A 21,914-nucleotide genomic window follows, 5' to 3' on the forward strand; every position below is an offset into this window, starting at 1 on the left:
TTTTTCAAAATTCCTGACATTTAATCCTAGTAAGAATTCCCTGTCTTAGGTCAGTTAGGATCACCACTTTATTTTAAGAACGTGAAATCTCAGAATAATAGTAGAGAGAATGATTTATTTCAGATTTGATTTCTTTCATCACATTCCCAGTGGGTCAGAAATTTACATACACTCAATCAGTACTTGGTAGCATTGCCTTTAAATGGTTTAACTTGGGTCAAACGTTTTGTGTAGCCTTCCACAAGCTTCCCACAATAAGTTGGGTGAATATTGGCCCATTCCTCCTGACAGAGCTGGTGTAACTGAGTCAGGTTTCTAGGCCTCCTTGGCTCGCACACGCTTTTTCAGTTCTGCCCACAAATTTTCTATTGGATTGAGGTCAGGGCTTTGTGATGGCCACTCCAATACCTTGACTTTGTTGTCCTTAAGCCATTTTGCCACAACTTTGGAAGTATGCTTGGGGTCATTGTCCATTTGGAAGACCCATTTGAGACCAAGCTTTAAACTTCCTGACTGATGTCTTGAGATGTTGCTTCAATATATCTACATAATTTTCATCTCTCATGATGCCATCTATTTTGTGAAAGGCACCATTCCCTCCTGCAGCAAGGTACCCCCACAACTTGATGCTGCCACCCCCGTGCTTCACGGTTTGGATGGTTTTCTTCGGTTTGCAAGCCTCCCCCTTTTTCCTCCAAACATAATGATAGTCATTATGGCCAAACACTTCTATTTTAGTTTCATCAGACCAGAAGACATTTCTCCAAAAAGTACGATCTTTGTCCCCATGTGCTGTTGCAAACCGTAGTCTGGCTTTTTTAAGGCGGTTTTGGAGCAGCCTTTCAGGTTATGTCAATATAGGACTAATTTTACTGTGGATATAGATACTTTTGTACCTGTTTCCTCCAGCATCTTCACAAGGTCCTTTGCTGTTGTTCTGGGATTGATTTGCACTTTTCGAACCAAAGTACGCTCATCTCTAGGAGACAGAACGCGTCTCCTTCCTGAGCGGTATGACGGCTGCGTGGTCCCATGGTGTTTATACTTGCGTACTGTTGTTTGTACAGATGAACGTGGTACCTACAGGCATTTGGAAATTGCTCCCAAGGATGAACCAGACTTGTGGACGTCTATATATTTTTTCTGAGGTCTTGGCTGATTTCTTTTGATTTTCCCATGATGTCAAGCAAAGAGGCACTGAGTTTGAAGGTAGGCCTTGAACTACATCCACAGGTACACCTCCAATTGACTCAAATATCAATTAGCCTATCAGAGGCTTCTAAAGCTATGACATCATTTGCTGAAATTTTTCAAGCTGTTTGAAGGCACAGTCAACTTAATGTATGTAAACTTCTGACCCACTGGAATTGTGATACAGTGAAATAATCCTTATGTAAACAATTGTTGGAAAAATTACTTGTGTGATGCACAAAGTAGATGTCCTAACCGACTTGCCAAAACTATAGTTTGTTAACAAGAAATTTGTGGAGTGATTGAAAAACGAGTTTTAATGACTCCAACCTAAGTGTATGTAAACTTCCGACTTCAACTTAATATACTGTATTTTATACCATCTATTGCATCTTGCCTATGCCGCACGGCCATCGTGCATCCATATATTTAAATGTACATATTCTTATTCCATCCCCTTACATTTGTGTGTATAAGTTAGTCGTTGTGAATTTGTTAGATTACTTTTTAGATATTACTGCACTGTCGGACTAGAAGCACAAACATTACGCTTCACTCACATTAACATCTGCTAACCATGTGTATGTGACCAATAAAATTTGAATTGATTTGAAGTCTGACACTGTGTGGACCATCCAGCGTCATATTGCCCTGTCTAGTCCCAGTTTACGTCCAATACTATAACTTAGCATTATCCCCATAATGTAATTTAGTTAACCTGCAAAGCCAGAGACAAGCCCAGGAATCTCTCTGCCGAGGTGTCTTTGCAAAGCTCTTATTATTGGGATGAGTCAGCTTCAATGCATCACGCTGTAAAAAAGGCCCAGAGAGGAATATCAATGGCTCTCTTCACTCTCCACACAGAACAGAGGAGACAGGCCAGCCTCTCTACTTTAGCCACACTTCCTTCTAGCTGCTGTGAAATGACATCAGTGGAAAAGTGTATGTGACAAGGGTAATTAAGTCACATGGTGCAGCCTAACCTTTTGGGAGGAGAGAGACAACATCAGAGGTAATTGCATTTACTTAATCTTGAAATGTGGCCCATCATAACTACTAATTCAATTGTACATCCATTCTGCCAACTCCTCGCCAGTAAGCACACATTTAATTGCCTCCATAAAACTTTTAATATGCAGCACACAAAGCAGGGAACAGGACACCACCCACACCACCCGCTGCCCGTCCTCACACAGCTGTCCTGTTCCTGTCCTGACGTCGCCACGGTGATCGTGTTCAGCATAGAGTCTTAGGGGGGAGTGTGTGTCTGTGTGACAGCAGGGGGGTGTTACTAATACATCCTTATTAGATGAGCGTTTAGGGCCCATTTCACGGTTGTAATTCAAAGAAGGGGAGGTTAGATATCGTCCTGGCACAGGAAGAGACGAGAGCTGTAATTTGAGCCTGACAACCTCGGCTATTGTTGTGTCACCATACCTACTGCTCGTAAGGAATGTCTTATCTTGTAGCCAGGCGAGAGCTTAGGGTTGCTACACCGAGACACCTCCTGATAAGGGGACAAGGACAGAGGGCTGAAAGAGGAGGGGAAGAGGAGAAGAAAGGAGGAGGAGGAGAAGGACGGTGATAACATCCCCTGTTCAGGCAGGGAGCGTATTCTGACTGGCAGAAAAACATATAAAAAGCAAAACAAAGCCCCTGAGGAAACAGCCTATCAAAACCCAGGGATCATGTACACAATCATATCGCCCCCAAACAAAAGGCTGGTGTCAATTGCATCAGTGTAATGGAGCAGTCTCCCAAATTAAAACCTTGTATCAAACCGCATCTGATGGCAACAACTATTTAGTGGCCATATTTTACTTGCCAGGCCCAATGACAAGCAATAACTGTTTGATTTCATGTATCTGCTCTTGCCAGCTGCAAGGGAAAGGCTCTTAATAGGAGCTGTCGATCAATGTCAGCATCTGGGCTGAGGGAACAAGAGGCTGAATGTAATGAACATGAAGGGGAGATAACACTAGGCAGGCAGGCACAGAAAGACAGGGTCCTGCTGTCTGCTATTGATCACAACCTTGTTAACTTACACTACAACTCCCCACCACCCCCTTTTGTCTTCTTATTTTGTAACACTTATAATTTGTTCCACTTGATGGTTATCAGGGGGCTGCTTTCTCTTGTCATTCTGAGCAACCAGTGTTGTTCCTCTGTTAATTCACCCTCTGAAAAGGAGCATGGTGAAATATAGGGGGAGAGAGAGGAGGGGAACATGAAGACCTGCAAATAATGTGCATTATCTCTGAAACAACGGGTCTGGGCTGACACCACATATTGGTTTATGAGGTATTTTGGTGTTCACAATTGTGTGTGTATGTGTGACTCGTGTTATTCTAATGAAAGTGTCTAGGTGTCGGTGATTGAACATATTGGACATCTGTTGATTCAAGATTCAAGATGGCTGGTGTCGATGTTCAGACAGATCTGTTCTTTCTGTTGACTTGCATGTTATCATTATTGCTGCCTTAACATTAGTCTCCTTGTCAGTCAACTCTAAACGTACACTTCTCAACGCCTGTACTAATGATACTAATTAAAACACTTTATCTGAACATGGAAGGGATATGTATGTAGGCCTACAGTATGTGTTTGTTTTGGGGAATCCACTTTTCCTCCATCCCTGCAAACTCTGTTGATTACAGCAGAAAGGTACTAGTTCTTGGATAATCATGTAGCAGTGTTCAGGATGCAGTTTTCATCTTTATGAAAACCTTCACCTCGGTCCCCATCCCATTCCACAGGAGGGAGATGAAATGCTTCTTCACATTAGTAATGTAAGCACAAAATTATTATATTTTCTGAATAATTTATCCCCAGCACACTGTAATTTCCTTATTGCTACCTTTTTGCCTATTTTACTGTGCAGGTTATGGTAAATGACTGTTAGTCTTCAGAAAACCTATGGATATCTGTTTCCATCAATCAATTAAAAAACACTTACCTCACACTCAACATGATTTATATCTTGTTAATAGAATTGTCTCACCATATCCCTATATTATTATACCCTGAATTCCATTAGCTCCTCGCTTAATGCTCTTTTTAAGGCTGACCTCCAAGAAGAGAGAGAGAGAGGGGCGATTAGTCTAATATTGGCCAGAGAACAGGGCCTCTTTCTGGGAATGGTGTAGGTCAGGAAGAGGGCTTTGGATGCCGACCCAATCATCACTAGCCTCCTCATCAGACATAGTGTAATGTACTGTAGCCCATCAACAAAGTCACTGGACCTCAAAGGGCCGGTCCATATTTACTAGATGACATTCAATTATATGACCACTTCAGTGAACAAGTGATTCCACTCCTTCACGTGTTGCATCATATGAACTGTGGATAACATGCTGAGGTATACAGAATGTTTATCAGTCAATTGAGATGGTATACAATTGTCTAAATGTAACTATGGAGTAACAAGAAAAATATATATTGATAACTGATCGCTATCAATAGATTGTTGCCGTTGGAAATCTAGCCTACTTCATTTTTCAATATAAACAGCTCTACAACTACATGTCTGGTAGCTCCAGTATTCACCACTACAGGGTCTACTATGAGCACCCTTGGCACAGTTGCATGTAAGATACATTTTCAATATTCATCAGGCTTTGCCCTACATAATGACCACTGTCCTCTGCCCAATACCCCAGTGGCCCAGAAGCACTGCCTTAAAAGGATGAGTTAAAAACTACCAGCAAGTGTCATCACATCAAATAATCAATCACCTGCCTCCACCTTTCTCATCTATGACTTAAACATGTTGCATAATATTTCAATATATTAGGAGAGAATTAATAGGGACCACAAGGTGGTTGGGCTCCTTTGGTTTTACAGAATGCAGCTCAGGAAGCAGCTCAGTACCAGATGAATTCAGTGGCCTAGCTAATGAGGATCATACTGTATCTCACAACCTTTGATACCAAACTGCCCACCAGTCAATATAAAACAAAAAGGTAACTGTATCCAAGATCATATATTTTACCTTTATTTACCTAGGCAAGTCAGTTAAGAACAAATTCTTATTTACAATGACAGCCTACCCCGGCCAAACCCAGATGACGCTGGGCCAATTGTGCGCCGCCCTATGGAACTCCCAATCACGGCCAGATGTGACACAGCCTGGATTCAAACCAGGGACTGTAGTGACACCTCTTACACTGAAATGCAGTGCCTTAGATCACTGCGCCACTCGGGAGCTAAGATACTGTATACATATATATCGGTATTAGATCAGTTCAAGAGGGTGGGACACCAACCCCTCGCTACCCCATGATAATACAGAGCAGAAATTATGCCACAGAAAACATTTAATCTTGCAGGTTTATTTTGTCTACATTATAGTATACTGTAGCTATACATCACAATTCCCACAAAGAGAGTCTTCCTGAACAGTGGGGTTTGGTCTCTAACCATCTAGCCTGATGATCAGATCAGTACATTAACAACAGAGACAGCAGCACCCCGTGGTGTGGCTGAGGAGCGAGGAACAGGGTGCCCAGACAACAGGCCAGTCAAAGCCCCAGCCAAGCTCTGGTCCACTTATTAAATTAGTCTAAATCTTTGTGGCATGATCAATAGCAATTTGTTTATTTTCCTGCACAGTGTTATTCATTAGAAATTCAAAGAGCCTTAAAGAGGCTCATTAGTGTGTGATTTGCCTAGAAGGTCTGAGATGTATGGGTCCTTTGTGAGGGAGGCAAAAGAACAGAGATTCAGGGAGGGCAGATGGCTTTCACAGGATAGGCTAAATATAGAGCGCCCCGACTGAGAAGCCTCTCCCAGTACAGTCTGTGTGGCTCAGGGTCCTCCACAGGTTCTGAGAGAGAAACAGGGACACACGTACGCACATGGAGACATACCACAGACGCAACAATGTATGAACACACTTCTAGAACTTGTAGAGGGAACAGAGACATGCATGATATAGCTACAGTTACACACATGCTCACACAGTTTTTGTTTATGCAGGACATATTGCAGCAGTTATAAAATATTTCAAATATAAATATCCATCATGTGCTAGTTAATGTTCGTAGACGCAGTTGACATAAGATGTGCGGACAACCAAATGAATTAGCAAAAACTCTGACAAATGTATTGCCAAAAAAACGATTGTATTTACCTTTTTTTTAAACTTAAAATATCATTAAAATATTGTTAAGCAAAATAGTAGACATGATATCATAGTTACAGGTAACATATCAGTGTATCTTGGAAGCAGTGGGAGGGAGAATGAATCTAGAGTAATGCAAAACAAAGCTAGTTTGCAATTATCACATTATTGAGCTACCACTATTTGGTGTACAGTAGCCAGTCCCTCAGACAATTCATCCTAATTGAATGAAAGTGCTCAAATTCCTCTATATTTATGGGAATGAATTTAAATCAATATTATCTTGTGCGATTATAGTAGTATCACGGTAAACCTCATTTATACAAAAACAGAATTGAAAGAGATGCTCTTTGTCAGAGTAGAAGGAGTGGGAAGGTCCCTTATTTTGTCTGTCCTCTTTTCCAGTCCCAGGCTACAGATATTAAGAAATCCCAGTGCTCCCGACCTCACCTCCAACTGATTTTAAAGACAGCATGATTGTGGGGGTTTGGGATGAGGGGTTAAACTGGTAAGAGCATGTTTGCTAAGCCGTTTGAAGCACATTCTCATATGGGCGACACCAGAGATGGGGGTCTGTGGGGGAGGAACATTTTTCCCCCTTTCCCTTTCCATCTCAGTGCACCTGAGTGCATTGATGGAATGACCTGGACTTGATCTTTGAGGGCAACATGCCTGATGGTTCCTGCAGATTGATAAATTGATTCAAAACTATTACCAGGGTAAAAAAAGCAATAAGGTCATAAAAATTGCATCGGTCTGTTCAGCTAGCTAAGTAAATCCCAGGCATTTTGGGGAGACGAGAGCTCGGGACAAGAGGAGCAGGCCGGGCATGAGGTGGAATGAGAGAGCGAGAAATGACTTTGAAGAGCTCATCATCTTCAATCTATTTTTCCTGCCTCTGCTCCGTGCCGGCGCATAGAGGCACTTCATTACAGGGGAATAACTGTACACAGCAGGCAGAGCTCTGGCCAGCCTCCTGCTCCCCCAGGCACCCGAGGGGCTCTAGCTGGTTAATACCTCATCACTGGCTTCATTGAACGCTTTAATCTACGCCCCCTGTGATCCATAGAATCCCGATGTAAATTAAAAGGGCCATTTCGTGTGATCAACCCTGTTAATGCTCATTCTTTAAACTATTGTTTGTGGAATGTATTTGGGTGAAAATTGCCAGAGAGGTTTCTATATCAGGGAAGAGGGGTTCGGAGTGATTGGAGAGGCAGAGAGGGGGCAGGCAAGAGGACAGAGAGGTTGGAAGAAGAAAGGAGAGTAGGATGGAGTGGGTTTTGGGAGAGAGTAGAATGGCAGAGAAGGTTTTGGAAGAGAGTAGGATGTAGTGTGAGGACAAAGGGAGTTTTGGGAGAGAAATGGAGATACCTAGTCAGTAACGACATCTCAACCCCGCTGATCCTCAATACTGGGGCCCCACAAGGGTGCGTTCTGAGCCCTCTCCTGTACTCCCTGTTCACCCACGACTGCATGGCCATCGTCGCCTCCAACTCAATCATCAAGTTTGCAGACGACACTACAGTGGTAGGCTTGATTACCAACAACGACGAGACGGCCCACAGGGAGGAGGTGAGGGCCCTCGGAGTGTGGTGTCATGAAAATAACCTCACACTCAACGTCAACAAAACAAAGGAGATGATCGTGGACTTCAGGAAACAGCAGAGGGAGCACCCCCCTATCCACATCGACGGGACAGTAGTGGAGAGGGTAGTAAGTTTTAAGTTCCTCGGAATTGGTCCACCCACACAGACAGCGTGGTGAAGAAGGCGCAGCAGCGCCTCTTCAACCTCAGGAGGCTGAAGAAATTCGGCTTGTCTCCAAAAGAACTCACAAACTTCTACAGATGCACAATCGAGAGCATCCTGTCGGGCTGTATCACCGCCTGGTACGACAACTGCTCCGCCCACAACCGTAAGGCTCTCCAGAGGGTAGTGAGGTCTGCACAACGCATCACCGGGGGCAAACTACCTGCCCTCCAGGACACCTACACCACCCGATGTCACAGGAAGGCCATAAAGATCATCAAGGACATCAACCACCCGAGCCACTGCCTGTTCACCCCACTATCATCCAGAAGGCGAGGTCAGTACAGGTGCATCACAGGGACCGAGAGAGTGAAAAACAGCTTCTATCTCAAGGCCATCAGACTGTTAAACAGCCACCACTAAGATTGAGTGGCTGCTGCCAACATACTGACTCAACTCCAGCCACTTTAATAATGTAAAAAGTTATGAAAAATGTATCACGAGCCACTTTAAACAATGCCACTTCATATAATGTTTACATACCCTACTGTAACGATCGTCTGTTGAATTAGGTGTGGACCAAAGCGCAGCGTGGTAAGTGTTCATGTTATTGTTATTTAAACAGAACACTAAACAAAATAACAAAGAGAATGAACGAAAACGAAACAGTCCTGTCAGGTGCAGCAACACAAAACAGAAAACAACTACCCAGGTGGGAAAAGGCTACCTAAGTATGGTTCTCAATCAGAGACAACGATAGACAGCTGCCTCTGATTGAGAACCACACCCGGCCAAACACACAGAAATAGAAAACATAGAACACAAAACATAGAATGCCCACCCCAACTCACGCCCTGACCAAACCAAAATAGAGACATAAAAGGATCTCTAAGGTCAGGGCGTGACACCCTACATAACTCATCTCATATGTATATACTGTACTCGATACCATCTACTGCATCTTGCCATCTTTATGTAATACATGTATCACTAGCCACTCTAAACAATGCCACTTTTATATGTTTACATACACTACATTACTCATCTCATATGTATATACTGTACTCGATACCATCTACTGCATCTTGCCTATGCCGTTCTGTACCATCACTCATTCATATATTTTTATGTACATATTCTTTCATTCCTTTACACTGTGTGCATAAGGTAGTTGTTGTGAAATTGTTAGGTTAGATTACTCGTTGGTTATTACTGCACTGTCGGAACTAGAAGCACAAGCATTTCGCTACACTCCCATTAACATCTGCTAACAATGTGTATGTGACAAATAAAATTTGTTTTGATTTTGAGTTGTCCAACTGAATGTATTCAACTGAAATGTGTCTTCTGCATTAAACCCAACCCCTCTGAATCAGAGAGGTGCGGGGGGCTGCCATAATTGACATCCATGTCTTCGGCACCAAGGGAACAGTGGGTTAACTGCCTTGCTCAGGGGCAGAACGACAGATTTTTACCTTGTCAGCTCGGGGATTTGATCCAGCAGCCTTCCAGTTACTGGTCCAATGCTCTAACCACTAGGTTACCTGCGGATGACAGAGGAGGTTTTGGGAGGGAGTAGAATGGATTAGGATGACAGAGGAAGTTTTGGGAAAGAGTAGGATGGAGTGGGAGGACAGAGGAGATTTTGAGAGAGAGTAGGATGGAGTGGGATGGGTATATGTGAGAAAGGAGAGAGAGTGGGACATGGAAGAGAGGATAGATAAGTTGTGTCTGTCTCTCTGGCTATGACCCACCTGCTCCTGCCTCCCCTCACATACAGAGAAAATGACATTTTCCAGCTCACTATTTCTGCAGCAAATTCAATTACTCTAGGTGCTTGTACAAAGAGCTGCGACTTCCCTGGGCCTGATATTGTAAAAAGCTGATGGCTGGTGACAGTGAATAACAGGACAGGCTTTGACAGAAGTCAGGACAGGTAAAATGGTAGAAAAGAGACAGAGACAAGTGAATATTATTGCTCTGCTATGGACAGATGGACAGATGGTGAATGTATGGAACACAGGTGAAGTGATTGTAAAATGATAGTGAAAAAGGGATACATGTCGTTGGGACCAAATAGTTTTAAACAGTCTAACAGTTGTGAAATATTATATCAAACAACAGTCTGTAGGAGTAAGAGTAGTTTGAGAACAGAATAACTTCAGAGAAAGTTTTTGTTTATCTATCTTTTACTGTGATGTAGTGAGAGGCTATATGAAATAGTACATAGCTCATGTTAGCCATGATAAATCACATAGTGTACTCTGTGTTTTGGTTCACAGCGACTATCACCATCCCATATTAGTCATCCTCCAGAACCATCCACTTAAGATAAACACACCTGAAATGAAAAATGTAAGTTCTGACAGGGCAGGATATTAACCTCACAGAACCTATTCTCTCTCATACGCAAACAAATGCACACACACCCTTTTAGGAATGCAAAACAAACCACCGTGCAACAAAGTTAATTTGAATCCAATGAATTCATGGTGTAGCGTTGTACTGAATTAAAATCATATTTTTCCTGATCAAAGAGGTTGACCACTTTCCCATTTGAATATTTATTTTATAGATGGCTCAACTGCACAATATTGAAAACCCATTGATGTGGTCCTAGCCAGGCTTTGTCTAGCTTGGCTAACTACTGGAAAATGAGTAGCCTGTCGTGTAATCCTGATCGCCTGTTCCTCTTTCCCACTGTGGTGCAGTTTAATTTCTCCTTTTTCAGCAACAAAGCCCTTGGAATGAGCCACAAGGAATTTGAGTCCAATTCCAACAAAACCCAGAGAGGGACTTCATAAGCACTGTAGCCTCTCATGTTTCAGAAGCAAACAGACAGAGAGGGGAAATAAAAGCTATTAAAGTTGTATCTTAAAAGGTCAATAACATTCGGCGTAATGACTCTGACTATTTAATCCAAATATATGGGTATGCCGCTAAGCCCTTTCCTGACATTGATAGACTTGAGTGGCAGTCAAGGATCCCCCTGTCAAAACAGCTCTGCCTGAGAGGTAATGAGAAACGCCACTTGAGCATAAAGTCTCAGCGGCCCTTAACAATATGATAGGTGTCACAAAAGGCATTGTTTCTCCTACCAATCAGTGGGATTGTCTGGCTTCAAGTGGTATTTTGTGTTTATGTGTGTGCGCACGCACGCGTGTGTGTGTGAGCGCAAGGGAGGGTGGGTGCAAATTGTGTTTTGGAGATGGGCGGATATGAGCCAGTGTCTGTCCAGACAAGAATCTCACTGTGATATCATCTCTCCCTCTCCCGGACATCTAATGTGATACAGTATTTGCTCTTGCCGTGGCCCGAGAATCCGGTGTCAAGCAAAGCATCTCATCTGAAATGTAAGACAATTTCCGTACATCTGAAAAGACACTGTCTCCAGTCAATAGACTATAAATTGCTGTTGGATATGGGATCATCTTAACTAAAGACTACCTGCTCTCCTCCTGGGGTCCAGAGAGTAACCCCGTTAAAAAAAGATATATGTTTAGATGTTTGGTCAGTCTACTCTGCACTTGTAATGTTTCATTGGCAAGCCCATCAATCTGACTGGGCATGACAGAAATCTCCTGCTACAATACTACAGGTTATAAAAGGATGATAGGAAGGTGGTGTTGGCTGGGGCCTCTATTCTCATTTTCTGAGTGCATGGCTCGGCGCATGATCTTGTGCAGGGATGGGCAACTGGCGGCCCTTTTGTAGGCCCGCGGACAAATAAAATAAAAATCGGAAGAAAATAAAGTGTATCATTTTTGGAATTCAGGGTTTCAACTTATTGTTGACAGTTAGAATAGTAGAATACACAAGGTGCAATTTTGAAATTTGTTTGTGCATCAGCAGTTTCTCTTGTTACGTCAGTGACTCACCCATGTCAGTAAATATTTTTTGATGTGTAAATTTGTCTAGCCAGCTTTCTAAACTTGTAGTAATCATGGTGGAATTACCAACCGGGGGGCCCACATTGATTTTGTTAGTCACTCACACTCAGATATAATATTAAAAGCTGCACATATTTCTCTCCACCTTATGGCAACATTTGTAGAATTGCATGAACTGAGTTATAAAATGGAAAAATCTTCTCTGTTCCCCATTCCAAAATGTGTAGAATTGAAGCAAACTTGCTTTAAAACTGCAACATTTTCTCTATGATCCATGGCAAAATGAGTAGAATTGCATGAAATTTGTTATGAAATTGCAAAACCTTCTCTAAACTCCATGGCAAAATACATAGAACTGAAGCAAACTGACTGCATGTGTGGGCATGGATGTGGGTACGCAGACCTGCGAGCCACTGAGGCCCCTCACATTGAGTTCAGATTTTTTGAAAGATGCCCATCCCTTATCTAGTGATTCATCCTCACTCTCCCCATCAGCAAGTGTAGCAGCCACCCAGTACCCTCTAGTCCCCCTGCTTATGAAACACTGTTCAGCTCACTCTACACACAACAAAAACCAGACAACCAGCCAGTCATCCAGCCAGACAACCCACCAGTCAGCCAGACAACCCGCCAGCCAGTCATCCAGCCAGAAAACCCGCCAGTCAGCCAGACAACCAACCAGTCAGAGAGACGAGCAACCAGCAAGCCATACAGACAACGAGTCAGACAGCCAGCTAGAGAACCAGTCAGCCAACCAGCCAGCCAAAATGCCTCTCAATCCAGTTGAGGTCCCATCTGTGAGAGTACAGTACACTTCTCATAAAGCGTACAGTACACTGTCTGGAGTCTGTCTGTATGCCTTTTCGATTTCAGACTCAAAATGGGGATTTTGAGAATAAAAAGGAAAAACATTAATATTCCAAAATCAGCAATCAACAGTTAACTCTTTAAGCAGATGTTCCTAATTAAATGATTACGTCAATTGACCTCAACCCTGCAATTTATAATAAAGACAGTCAAGATTAGGGCAGACAGTGTAGCAAAATACATTGTCAAAAATGTTTCTGTAGAGAGAAGAATTTATAAGGAAACCACAAAGCGCATACAATACAGAGAGTCTGTGTGTGTGTTAGACATTAAAGCTGAAGAATACAGCAGAACAAGATTTACGTCTTTGCCAAGGCTCTGATCAAAGTCTGAGAGTGAGTGTGTTACTGGTAGCTTTTTCACTCTTAGATGGCATTGTCTTGAAGAAATTGGATTTTTACTAGTTGTCTTTCCACACAAACACAGCTAAGGAAACAAGAGTATTTTCACAATTAAATCTGAACTAAAACAGAAAGATAAAATAAATTGTATTATTTTCTAATTTGATGTAGCTACCCGTGGGACCTCAAAGACATTATAATATTTGTCCTTTATGTATCAAAAGCTCCAACAAATGTAATTTGTTGTAAAATATGACTAAATTAAGTGTCAGATTAAAAATTGAAATGTTGACAAATTAAATTGTTGATTTCATGCAAAAACATGTTTTATTGCTGTACATATTCATATTGGATCAAATCAGCTGTGATGACTGTTTTAAGGATGCTTTCTCTGCCCACTCAGATTGGACTAAAGAGAAATCAGATGACTTCAAAACATTCATGGTATAAATGATCCATATCTTTCAGAAGATTTATAATAGAACTTTACAAGTTTTGATTAGCTCTCTGCAAAACATTATTTTGATTATTTGGCACAAAAAATTTAATACATTTAATGTATTTTTTTTCTTGTTATAAAGTGTTATCTTTTGATATTTAAATAAGACAAATGGTGACAGGGATAAAGTAATGACTATGTCTTTATGTTAATATTACTTTTATCTCTGTTCAGGATATTAATAATAGAATACTGTGGGAATTAATACTTTTGATCGTTAAGAGTTCAGAGATGAATGAATGGAAGCAGTGGGGCAAGTAGTTATAAAGGGTTAGGTGAACCTAGTCATTAATAAGATAGTATTAATGCCTCTATGATGTCTCGTTGATAATATTCAGCTATTTAATGTTAATATTATTAGCAAATTGCATATAAATGTCCCCTTTTAGATATTTTTGGTTCTCACAAAAATCCCTTCTCAAGAATGTGACCACACCTGACGAAACACATGCAAGGGCGCACCCAAAAGGGGAAAAAAAGAAACTATGTATTATTCCTCTGAGGTGTTGACTATCCTCTCTGTCCTGAGAGAACACAGCTTTCCCAGGTCCCTGTAGTATACAGTTTACCTTCCACTCAACCCCTCTCCTCTCCTCTGATAGATTTATATGAAAAGAGCAAAGTGGGGGCGATGCCACCAGCGTTACGGTGACCCCATACATCACGCCTTGTGTGAGCACATATTAAGTGCTTTTCTCATCCTCGCACCCATTAAAAGTAAATAATCTGCAAAGAATGAGGCATTTGTTAAGGAGGCATCCAATTCCTCTTATACGCCGGGAAGGTGAGCAGGCAGAGGAGGAAGGGAGGCACAGGGGAATGATGATGTTAACTGTTCCAGGGTGAGGATACGCATTCATGTCCAGATCTACTCTGGCTTCTTTCACTGCTATTCATATACTGTAGGTAGAGGACCAAAGGGTTAGTATTCTCCAGGTCCCTGGTCAAACCATCCAAGGCATTATTGGTAGAGGACCAAAGGGTTAGTATTCTCCAGGTCCCTGGCCAAACCATCCAAGGCATTATTGGTAGAGGGCCAAAGGGTTAGTATTCTCCAGGTCCCTGGTCAAACCATCCAAGGCATTATTGGTAGAGGACCAAAGGGTTAGTATTCTCCAGGTCCCTGGCCAAACCATCCAAGGCATTATTGGTAGAGGGCCAAAGGGTTAGTATTCTCCAGGTCCCTGGCCAAACCATCCAAGGCATTACTGGTAGAGGACCAAAGGGTTAGTATTCTCCATGTCCCTGGTCAAACTATCCAAGGCATTACTGGTAGATTACCAAAGGGTTAGTATTCTCCAGGTCCCTGGTCATCCTTGCTTTGCTTAATGGCAACCAAATGGTTAAACATTTTGTGCATAGGGATGTGCAGAGTAGTCAGACAAAACGAGTATCGTAACAGGATATGGACAATTTTCTGGATACGATTATAATCCAAGTATTTTTGTATTATTATTTATGATCGGAAAGAAAAAAAATTCAGGTGCCAGCATGCATCTTTCTCATGTCAGTCAATCAGTCAGTCATGTGCGAGGTTCTACATGGTCTAAATAAATCAACTGGCTAGTTTGAATGTCTGTAAAGAGAAGGGTGGGCTGTACTTTGATCCTGCTGTTCTGAAAGGATAGAGTGAAACTGAAACTGAATCCGTCCACTCGTTTAATAATTTCACCCGATCAGTTTTCTTTGTATATTTTCGGTCTGATCATTTAGATTGCTGCTGCCTGCTATTATGATAAATCACATGGCGAGGACGTTTGCTATCAATGTGTATAATATCTAACAAGCGGGGCAAGGGTATGGAAAAATTATGAAATGCTGATGAGCATTCTGACTGAGTGGCAGCAAACTTGGTTGCCCACTACAAATTCAGGACACACACACACATAGACACCCCTCTGCACGCTGCTCCTAATCTGCAGTTTTCTTTTTGCAGTGAGAATGTGCAGGGAGGAATTTAGCTAACATCTACTTAGGCATATTACATTTTTTTGAATGTAATTTTACCTTTATTTAACTAGGCAAGTCAGTTAAGAACAAATTCTTATTTTCAATGATGGCCTAGGAACAGTGGGTTAACTGCCTTGTTCAGGGGCAGAACAACATATTTTTACCTTGTCAGTTCTGGGATTTGATCTAGCAACCTTTCGGTTACAAGTCCAACTCTCTAACCACTAGGGTACCTGCCACCACTTCAGTTTTTTCTATTTATGAATACCAGTATGGCCATGTCGGCACATCCTTTGTTGTGTACACATTATGGTGATGATGCCCTCTACCGTGATGTTACACATCAGTTACTGTAAAGCACCTTCATCCATCCTCAGCACATACACCAGGTTCTACTTACTTGCAAACATAATAAAAGGTAGAGGCAAATATTAAATTCATTGAGTTAATTATTTTAGATAATGAACAGAAAGCGGAGAAAGAAAGAGGAACCAATTACCAGTGGTGTAAAGTACTTAAGTAAAAATATACCTTAAAGTACTACTTACTGTATGTCGTTTTTTGAGGTATCTGTACTTTACTATTTTTGACAACTTTTAACTTCACTACATTCCTAAAGAAAATAATGTACTTTTCACTCCATACATTTCCCTGACACCCAAAAGTACTTGTTACATTTTGAATGCTTAGCAGGACAGGAAAATGGTCCATTCACATACTAATCAAGAGAACAACCCTGGTCATCCCTATCGCCTCTGATCTGGTGGACTCACTAAACACAAATGCTTCATTTGTAAATTATGTCTGAGTGTTGGAGTGTGCCCCTGGCTATCGATACATTTTAAAAACAAGAAAATTGTGCCGTCTGCTTTGCTTAATATGATTAACTTGAAATTATTTATACTTTTACTTTTGATACTTAAGTATATTTAAGAACAAATATTTTTTGACTTTTACTCAAGTAGTATTTTACTGGAGCCACTTTTACTTGAGTAATTTTCTATTAAGGTATCTTTACTTTCACTCAAGTATGACAAGCATGACAATACTTTCCACCACTGCTAATTACTAATTAAGTCCCATGGACATCATCATATTAGAATAAATTAACATTATGCAGCTACATCGTTTTCATGTTGTTGAATATTTATTACGCTAAATTAATTTAATATTCCACATATAAATCATGCAAATGTATGAACTGAAGGTTTAGTTTTATTGCAGTATATTAAGTCATGTTCGATGTAGGAGCTGGTGTGGAAATTAAGCAATACCCAAGGTTAGCCAGCGTTATTCATGGCTTACCTGTCACGGGTTACTAGGAGTGGAAGGTAGGAGTCAGGTGCAGAGAGCAGAGGGTTCAATGATTTGTATAATTTAATTATCCGGAAAAAACGGTCACGCCAAACACAGGGTGCATACACACTGACCAACCCAGAACACAGGGCAAACAATCCAGAGAACAAAACACATCCACAATCGACAGAGAACACAAAATAATCCCGCACAAACCTAAGCGGGCCTAACAGGCTTAAATAGACCAAAATCAAGAAACACAAAAAGGAACAGGCGCAACTAATAAGACTAAACTAACAGAAAAGGAAAAATGGATCGGTGGCGGCTAGTAGACCGCCGATGACGACCGCCGAGTACCGCCCAAACAGGCAGGGGAGCCACCTTCGGTGGAAGTCGGGACATTACCTGTCAATTAATACTAAGCTGGCTTTTATTGCACTTAAATGTGCTATAGGGGAAGGTGAGGGCATTGACAAATATCATCAGACAGACAGACGCTACAGGTTACACATAGCCTCTAACACACACTGATTACTCTCGCATGAACAACATCCGGGTCATTACAATGTCCTCACCTGAAATATCTGCATTGGGTTGATAGGTTGGAAACACACTGGCTCTTTGGTTAGGTAAAAGGGCTTTAGACATAGGCCTCAATTACATTTCAAACTGTTGTACACCTGTAAAAACATTTCTTATTTGAAAATGGTCATCAACAATAGGCCCTAGATTTAACTGAACCACGACTGTGATACATTATCTACAGACAGAGTGACAAAATGTGCACATTATACAATAACACTATAGGTGAGATATGGTATAGTACAGGTGAGGTTATATAGTTTTGAGGAAATCAAGAGAAATCAAGAGAATTATATCTGTGGCATAAATAAACATGTGTATAGTGGCACAGTGTAGGAGAGTAATGTAACTCACAGGTCACAGTGCAGGAGAGTAACGTAACTCACAGGTCACAGTGCAGGAGAGTAATGTAACTCACAGGTCACAGTGCAGGAGAGTAATGTAACTCACAGGGCACAGTGCAGGAGAGTAATGTAACTCACAGGTCACAGTGCAGGAGAGTAACGTAACTCACAGGTCACAGTGCAGGAGAGTAATGTAACTCAGAGGTCACAGTGCAGGAGAGTAATGTAACTCACAGGGCACAGTGCAGGAGAGTAATGTAACTCACAGGTCACAGTGTTTTGAGGATTCACATATAAATAATGGATGCAGACAATCTATTGGCAGCTGTGTCATCTGGGAGAGAAAACCCTGCCATGCTATTATATGAGCTAATGTGGAATGAAAAGCACACAATGACTTAGAGGGACTAGCTGCACAGGGTTAAACACAGAGCAAATGAAATCCACAGACAATCTGTGTTCCTGCTGGTTGTGTCAAGAACTTTTAAACATGAAATGATTCTTTAAAACTCTCCTTTTTAAATGACTGTCCTGTTGAGTGCGACCCCTGACACACGATTGGCATAGTGAACATGATTGCCGGGGTTCTCTGTGGAATATTCAAACAGTGCTTTATAAAGCCTGGAGTATGGGCCATAACACTCTGATTGTTCCTAACTACTGCAGGTGCTATTCATGGGAAGGGTCATATCTCAGTCGTTAACGAATCTCTGGCACAGCCCTGTGCCATTAGAGTGATACGGACGGCACATCCCCTGCAATTTAGAACCAGTAATAGATGTGGGTCACTCCAGGTCACTTTCAATTTCCACTCGGAGAGGAGAAAAATGGAAACAACTCATTTGCACAAATTTGAATAATTCGCTCACAAAAAAAAGAAATATGATGGGATGATGAGTGAGAAAGAGAGGAAGGATAAAGAAATAAAAAAGAGGGGGAAGGGGGAGGACACTGTTGCACCTTGCACAATAATGATCCACAGCGCCTTGGATCGGCTTGCATAAAGGCTAATGATGAATATGACAGAGGATATGAATCCAGATGCAGGAATAAAGCAGCCTTTTCTCTCTGCAGTCTCACATGGGAGCCTCCATTGCCTCTAGTGAGCTTTTAAACTTATCATAAATGTATTAAGATTGCACCGGGCCATGAAACAGCTGTAGACAATTAATCTTTGCAAATCTTATCCGAGGAATTGGTTTCTGCAAAGTAACATCTGCTGCTAAAGGCAATTATTCATGAGCAACGCACACCCGCCACACTTTTATGCATAGGGCACGACCATTGCCAATGAAGTAACATTTATAGTTTCCCATGTTCAGTACAAATAACATTCATCAGCATTAAAATATCATCCATCAACATTGTCCTGGGGCCTCGGGCCATCCCAGGCAGATAAATTAAAAAGTATACATTTCGCTTAGAAGTTGCAAAATGCTCCGATTAACTGATATTTGCAGAGCTGCTTTAGAGAATGAAATGACAGCAGTGGATTTGTGGATTATGGTACTGCTGGAGAAAAAAATGGAGATGAATCCCCCAAATGTCTAAGAGACCTATTATGAGAGATTCCTTATGATCAGGATAGGCTACATACAGTATGTTAGGTCACATTCTGTAGGAATGATGGGAAATGTTAGTTTGGACTTTTACTCAGGGGCGGACTGGCCATAAATGGCAGATGGGCTCACTGGCATAGTACACACCCTAGCACGAGCTGGGGGCTTGCTCGATCCTTGTGCGGTGCCCCACAAAACTGCTTCACGCAACTGGATGGGCTGGTCCATTTTTTGCCCAATGGGCCTGTCTAATTGTTTGTTTTTTCTTCAAAATTTATAATTATCGTACAAACAATGGAGGCGTCACGGAAAAAATGGTCCGGTGTGGGGGCCTCAAAGAGAAAAATGGTCCGGTATGTCAGTCCATCCCTGCTTTTACTACTGTATATGCTCAATAAAATATGTATTTACTGTGACTATAATAATTGTTTAAAGCAGGGGGAAATGTTATTCACACATTTGCTGGGATGGAAAGATTAACATTTTCATTTTTGGGGACTAAGCCTTGACATATCTTTTGTTCATTTGTTATCTGTAGCAGAGATATCCATACTATGCAGCAATGTGTATGGTTAGCAATGATTATTAAATTGTGTTTATTTGAAAATTAATAACTAAGAGTAATGTAATTTAAGTTGCATTACTGCATGTTTATAGAGATCCCAAGAAACCATCCTTATTTTCTCCCTATTAATTCCATCCTCGTCGTGTCTTCTTAATTTCCCAGCTGTCGCCATCTCACAGATGGCAATATTATTTACAATATAGGCTGTCGCCTGGAGCCAAGCCAGATGCAATCTTAATAGGAATTTGATCATCTGTAACTTTGGCTGTGTGTCAATTAGTTAGTTTTTTAACAAAGCAAAGCAAACAATATGGCAGCACCCAGTTCTTTTGACTTGTTTCAACTTTTCTGGGAAGACAAAGTGAAAGGTTGAGACTTCTGTGAAAAGGCTGTGCAAGAGAAAGTTACACACACAAATACAAAATCTCCACAGGAAATGGGAATTGCATAAATCAAGTGAATAAGTACACAGTATATGCTACTTGTTTACATTAGAGATACAGGTAACTACCTTAATAAAGTAAACACCAACATAAAGTGTCTTAAAGAGATTCTACAGTACCTTTACATACTTTTTAGCCAGTAGTTTTGAAAGAGCTCACGAGCCAAAAGTGGTCCCCGTAAATTGTGTACAACTTCACATATGTGAGGAGATGTGCACCACGTCATTGCCCTCTCTCTCTCACTCTGCTGTGTGTGCATGATTTGCATCTTGCTAGCTGTTACTCAAATTGCAAGGGGCTGAAGCTCATTGGTTGAATTGAAATTCTTAGGGGGCTGGCTCACATTAGGGAAGAGTCGCCAAAGTTCCAGAGCATGTCTTTAATAGGGTGTTGGGCCACCACAAGCCAGAACACTTCAATGGACCTTGGCATAGATTCTACAGGTGCTTGTAACTCTATTGGGGGAATGTGACACCATTCCATAATTTGGTGTTTTGTTCACGGTGTTGGAAAAGGCTGTCTCACTTGCTGCTCCAGAATCTCCCATGTGCTCAATTGGGTTGAGATCTGATGACTGAGACCGCCATGGCATGTGGTTTACATCGTTTTCATGCTCATCAAACCATTCAGTGACCATTCATGCCCTGTGGATGGGGCATTGGCCATGGTAGACAAACTAATTCTGCCCAGCAGTTTTATAAATGATAAGCATGATGTGATGTAATTAACTCAGGAACCACACCTGTGTGGAAGCATCTGCTTTCAATATACTTTGTTTCCCTCATTTACTCAAGTGTTTCTATCATTTTGGCAGTTTCCTGTATATGAATACATATTGTTCATGTTGATGAATTAAATGTAGTTAAGGATCAGATCCTGAATCAGGTCTAAATCTACTTCTGAATACTGGTCTCCCACAGGCCATGACTCTTGTAGGTACACAAAGGATATGTCGTTCATCAAAGGCACTCAATTATTCCCTGCAAATCAAAGCCAAGTAGCGTTTCTCTTACTCTACGCCCTGCCTGCAATGGGAAAACCATCTGAGAAGTGTGAAGAGTTCCGTCAGAGTGAGCTACCTGCTTGCCTTGCCGTCAGTCCACATTACTGCTCTATGGAGGAGACGATGTTAAAACCTGAACATGTATTGTTCAATGTGACATGCTCAATTTATCATTAGTTGTGAAAGAGAGAATGGATGATTACACTTTCAATTTAGTTCTGTTGCTTTCTTCATTCATCATACCCTTCCTCCTCATCCATCATTTCCCCCCCTCCTTTGATTTGTACAAAACATACTTTCATAAGTTTAATGCAATTAATCATCAAGGCTAAAGATAATTGTATATTAATGGACAACATTTTTTATTTGATTATTTACTTGCACCACAGTGAGTTTCATTGAATCCCATTCTTAGATTAGATCATCTCCATTGTTCAGTGAGCATGAAAGTGAGGAGTGTTGAATCCGTTTTTTGGGGGTATTGTTTCGTTATAGGTTTATGTACATTTCC

General features: G+C 41.4%; 1 protein-coding gene across 3 annotated transcripts in view; it reads right to left on the reverse strand.

Moving 5' to 3' along the window:
• The window catches only part of LOC139536893 (glycerol-3-phosphate acyltransferase 3-like), a 47,278-nt gene that overhangs the window by 7,085 nt on the left and 18,279 nt on the right, over positions 1 to 21,914 (reverse strand). The window contains exons 13-14 of one of the 3 annotated variants that reach the window (XR_011667424.1): positions 9,540 to 9,608; positions 5,512 to 6,016 (exon numbers count right to left, since the gene is read on the reverse strand). Coding sequence is in view for 1 of the 3 variants with exons in the window: in XM_071337627.1 (XP_071193728.1) it covers positions 9,605 to 9,608 (4 nt within the window). In the remaining 2 variants the exon portion in view is untranslated. Of the gene's footprint in view, positions 1 to 5,511; positions 9,609 to 21,914 lie in introns of those variants that run through there. The other 2 variants (XR_011667423.1, XM_071337627.1) reach the window with 2 other exon arrangements.

The sequence above is a fragment of the Salvelinus alpinus genome, chromosome 1 (assembly GCF_045679555.1).
Source record: "Salvelinus alpinus chromosome 1, SLU_Salpinus.1, whole genome shotgun sequence".
Lineage (NCBI taxonomy): Eukaryota > Metazoa > Chordata > Actinopteri > Salmoniformes > Salmonidae > Salvelinus > Salvelinus alpinus.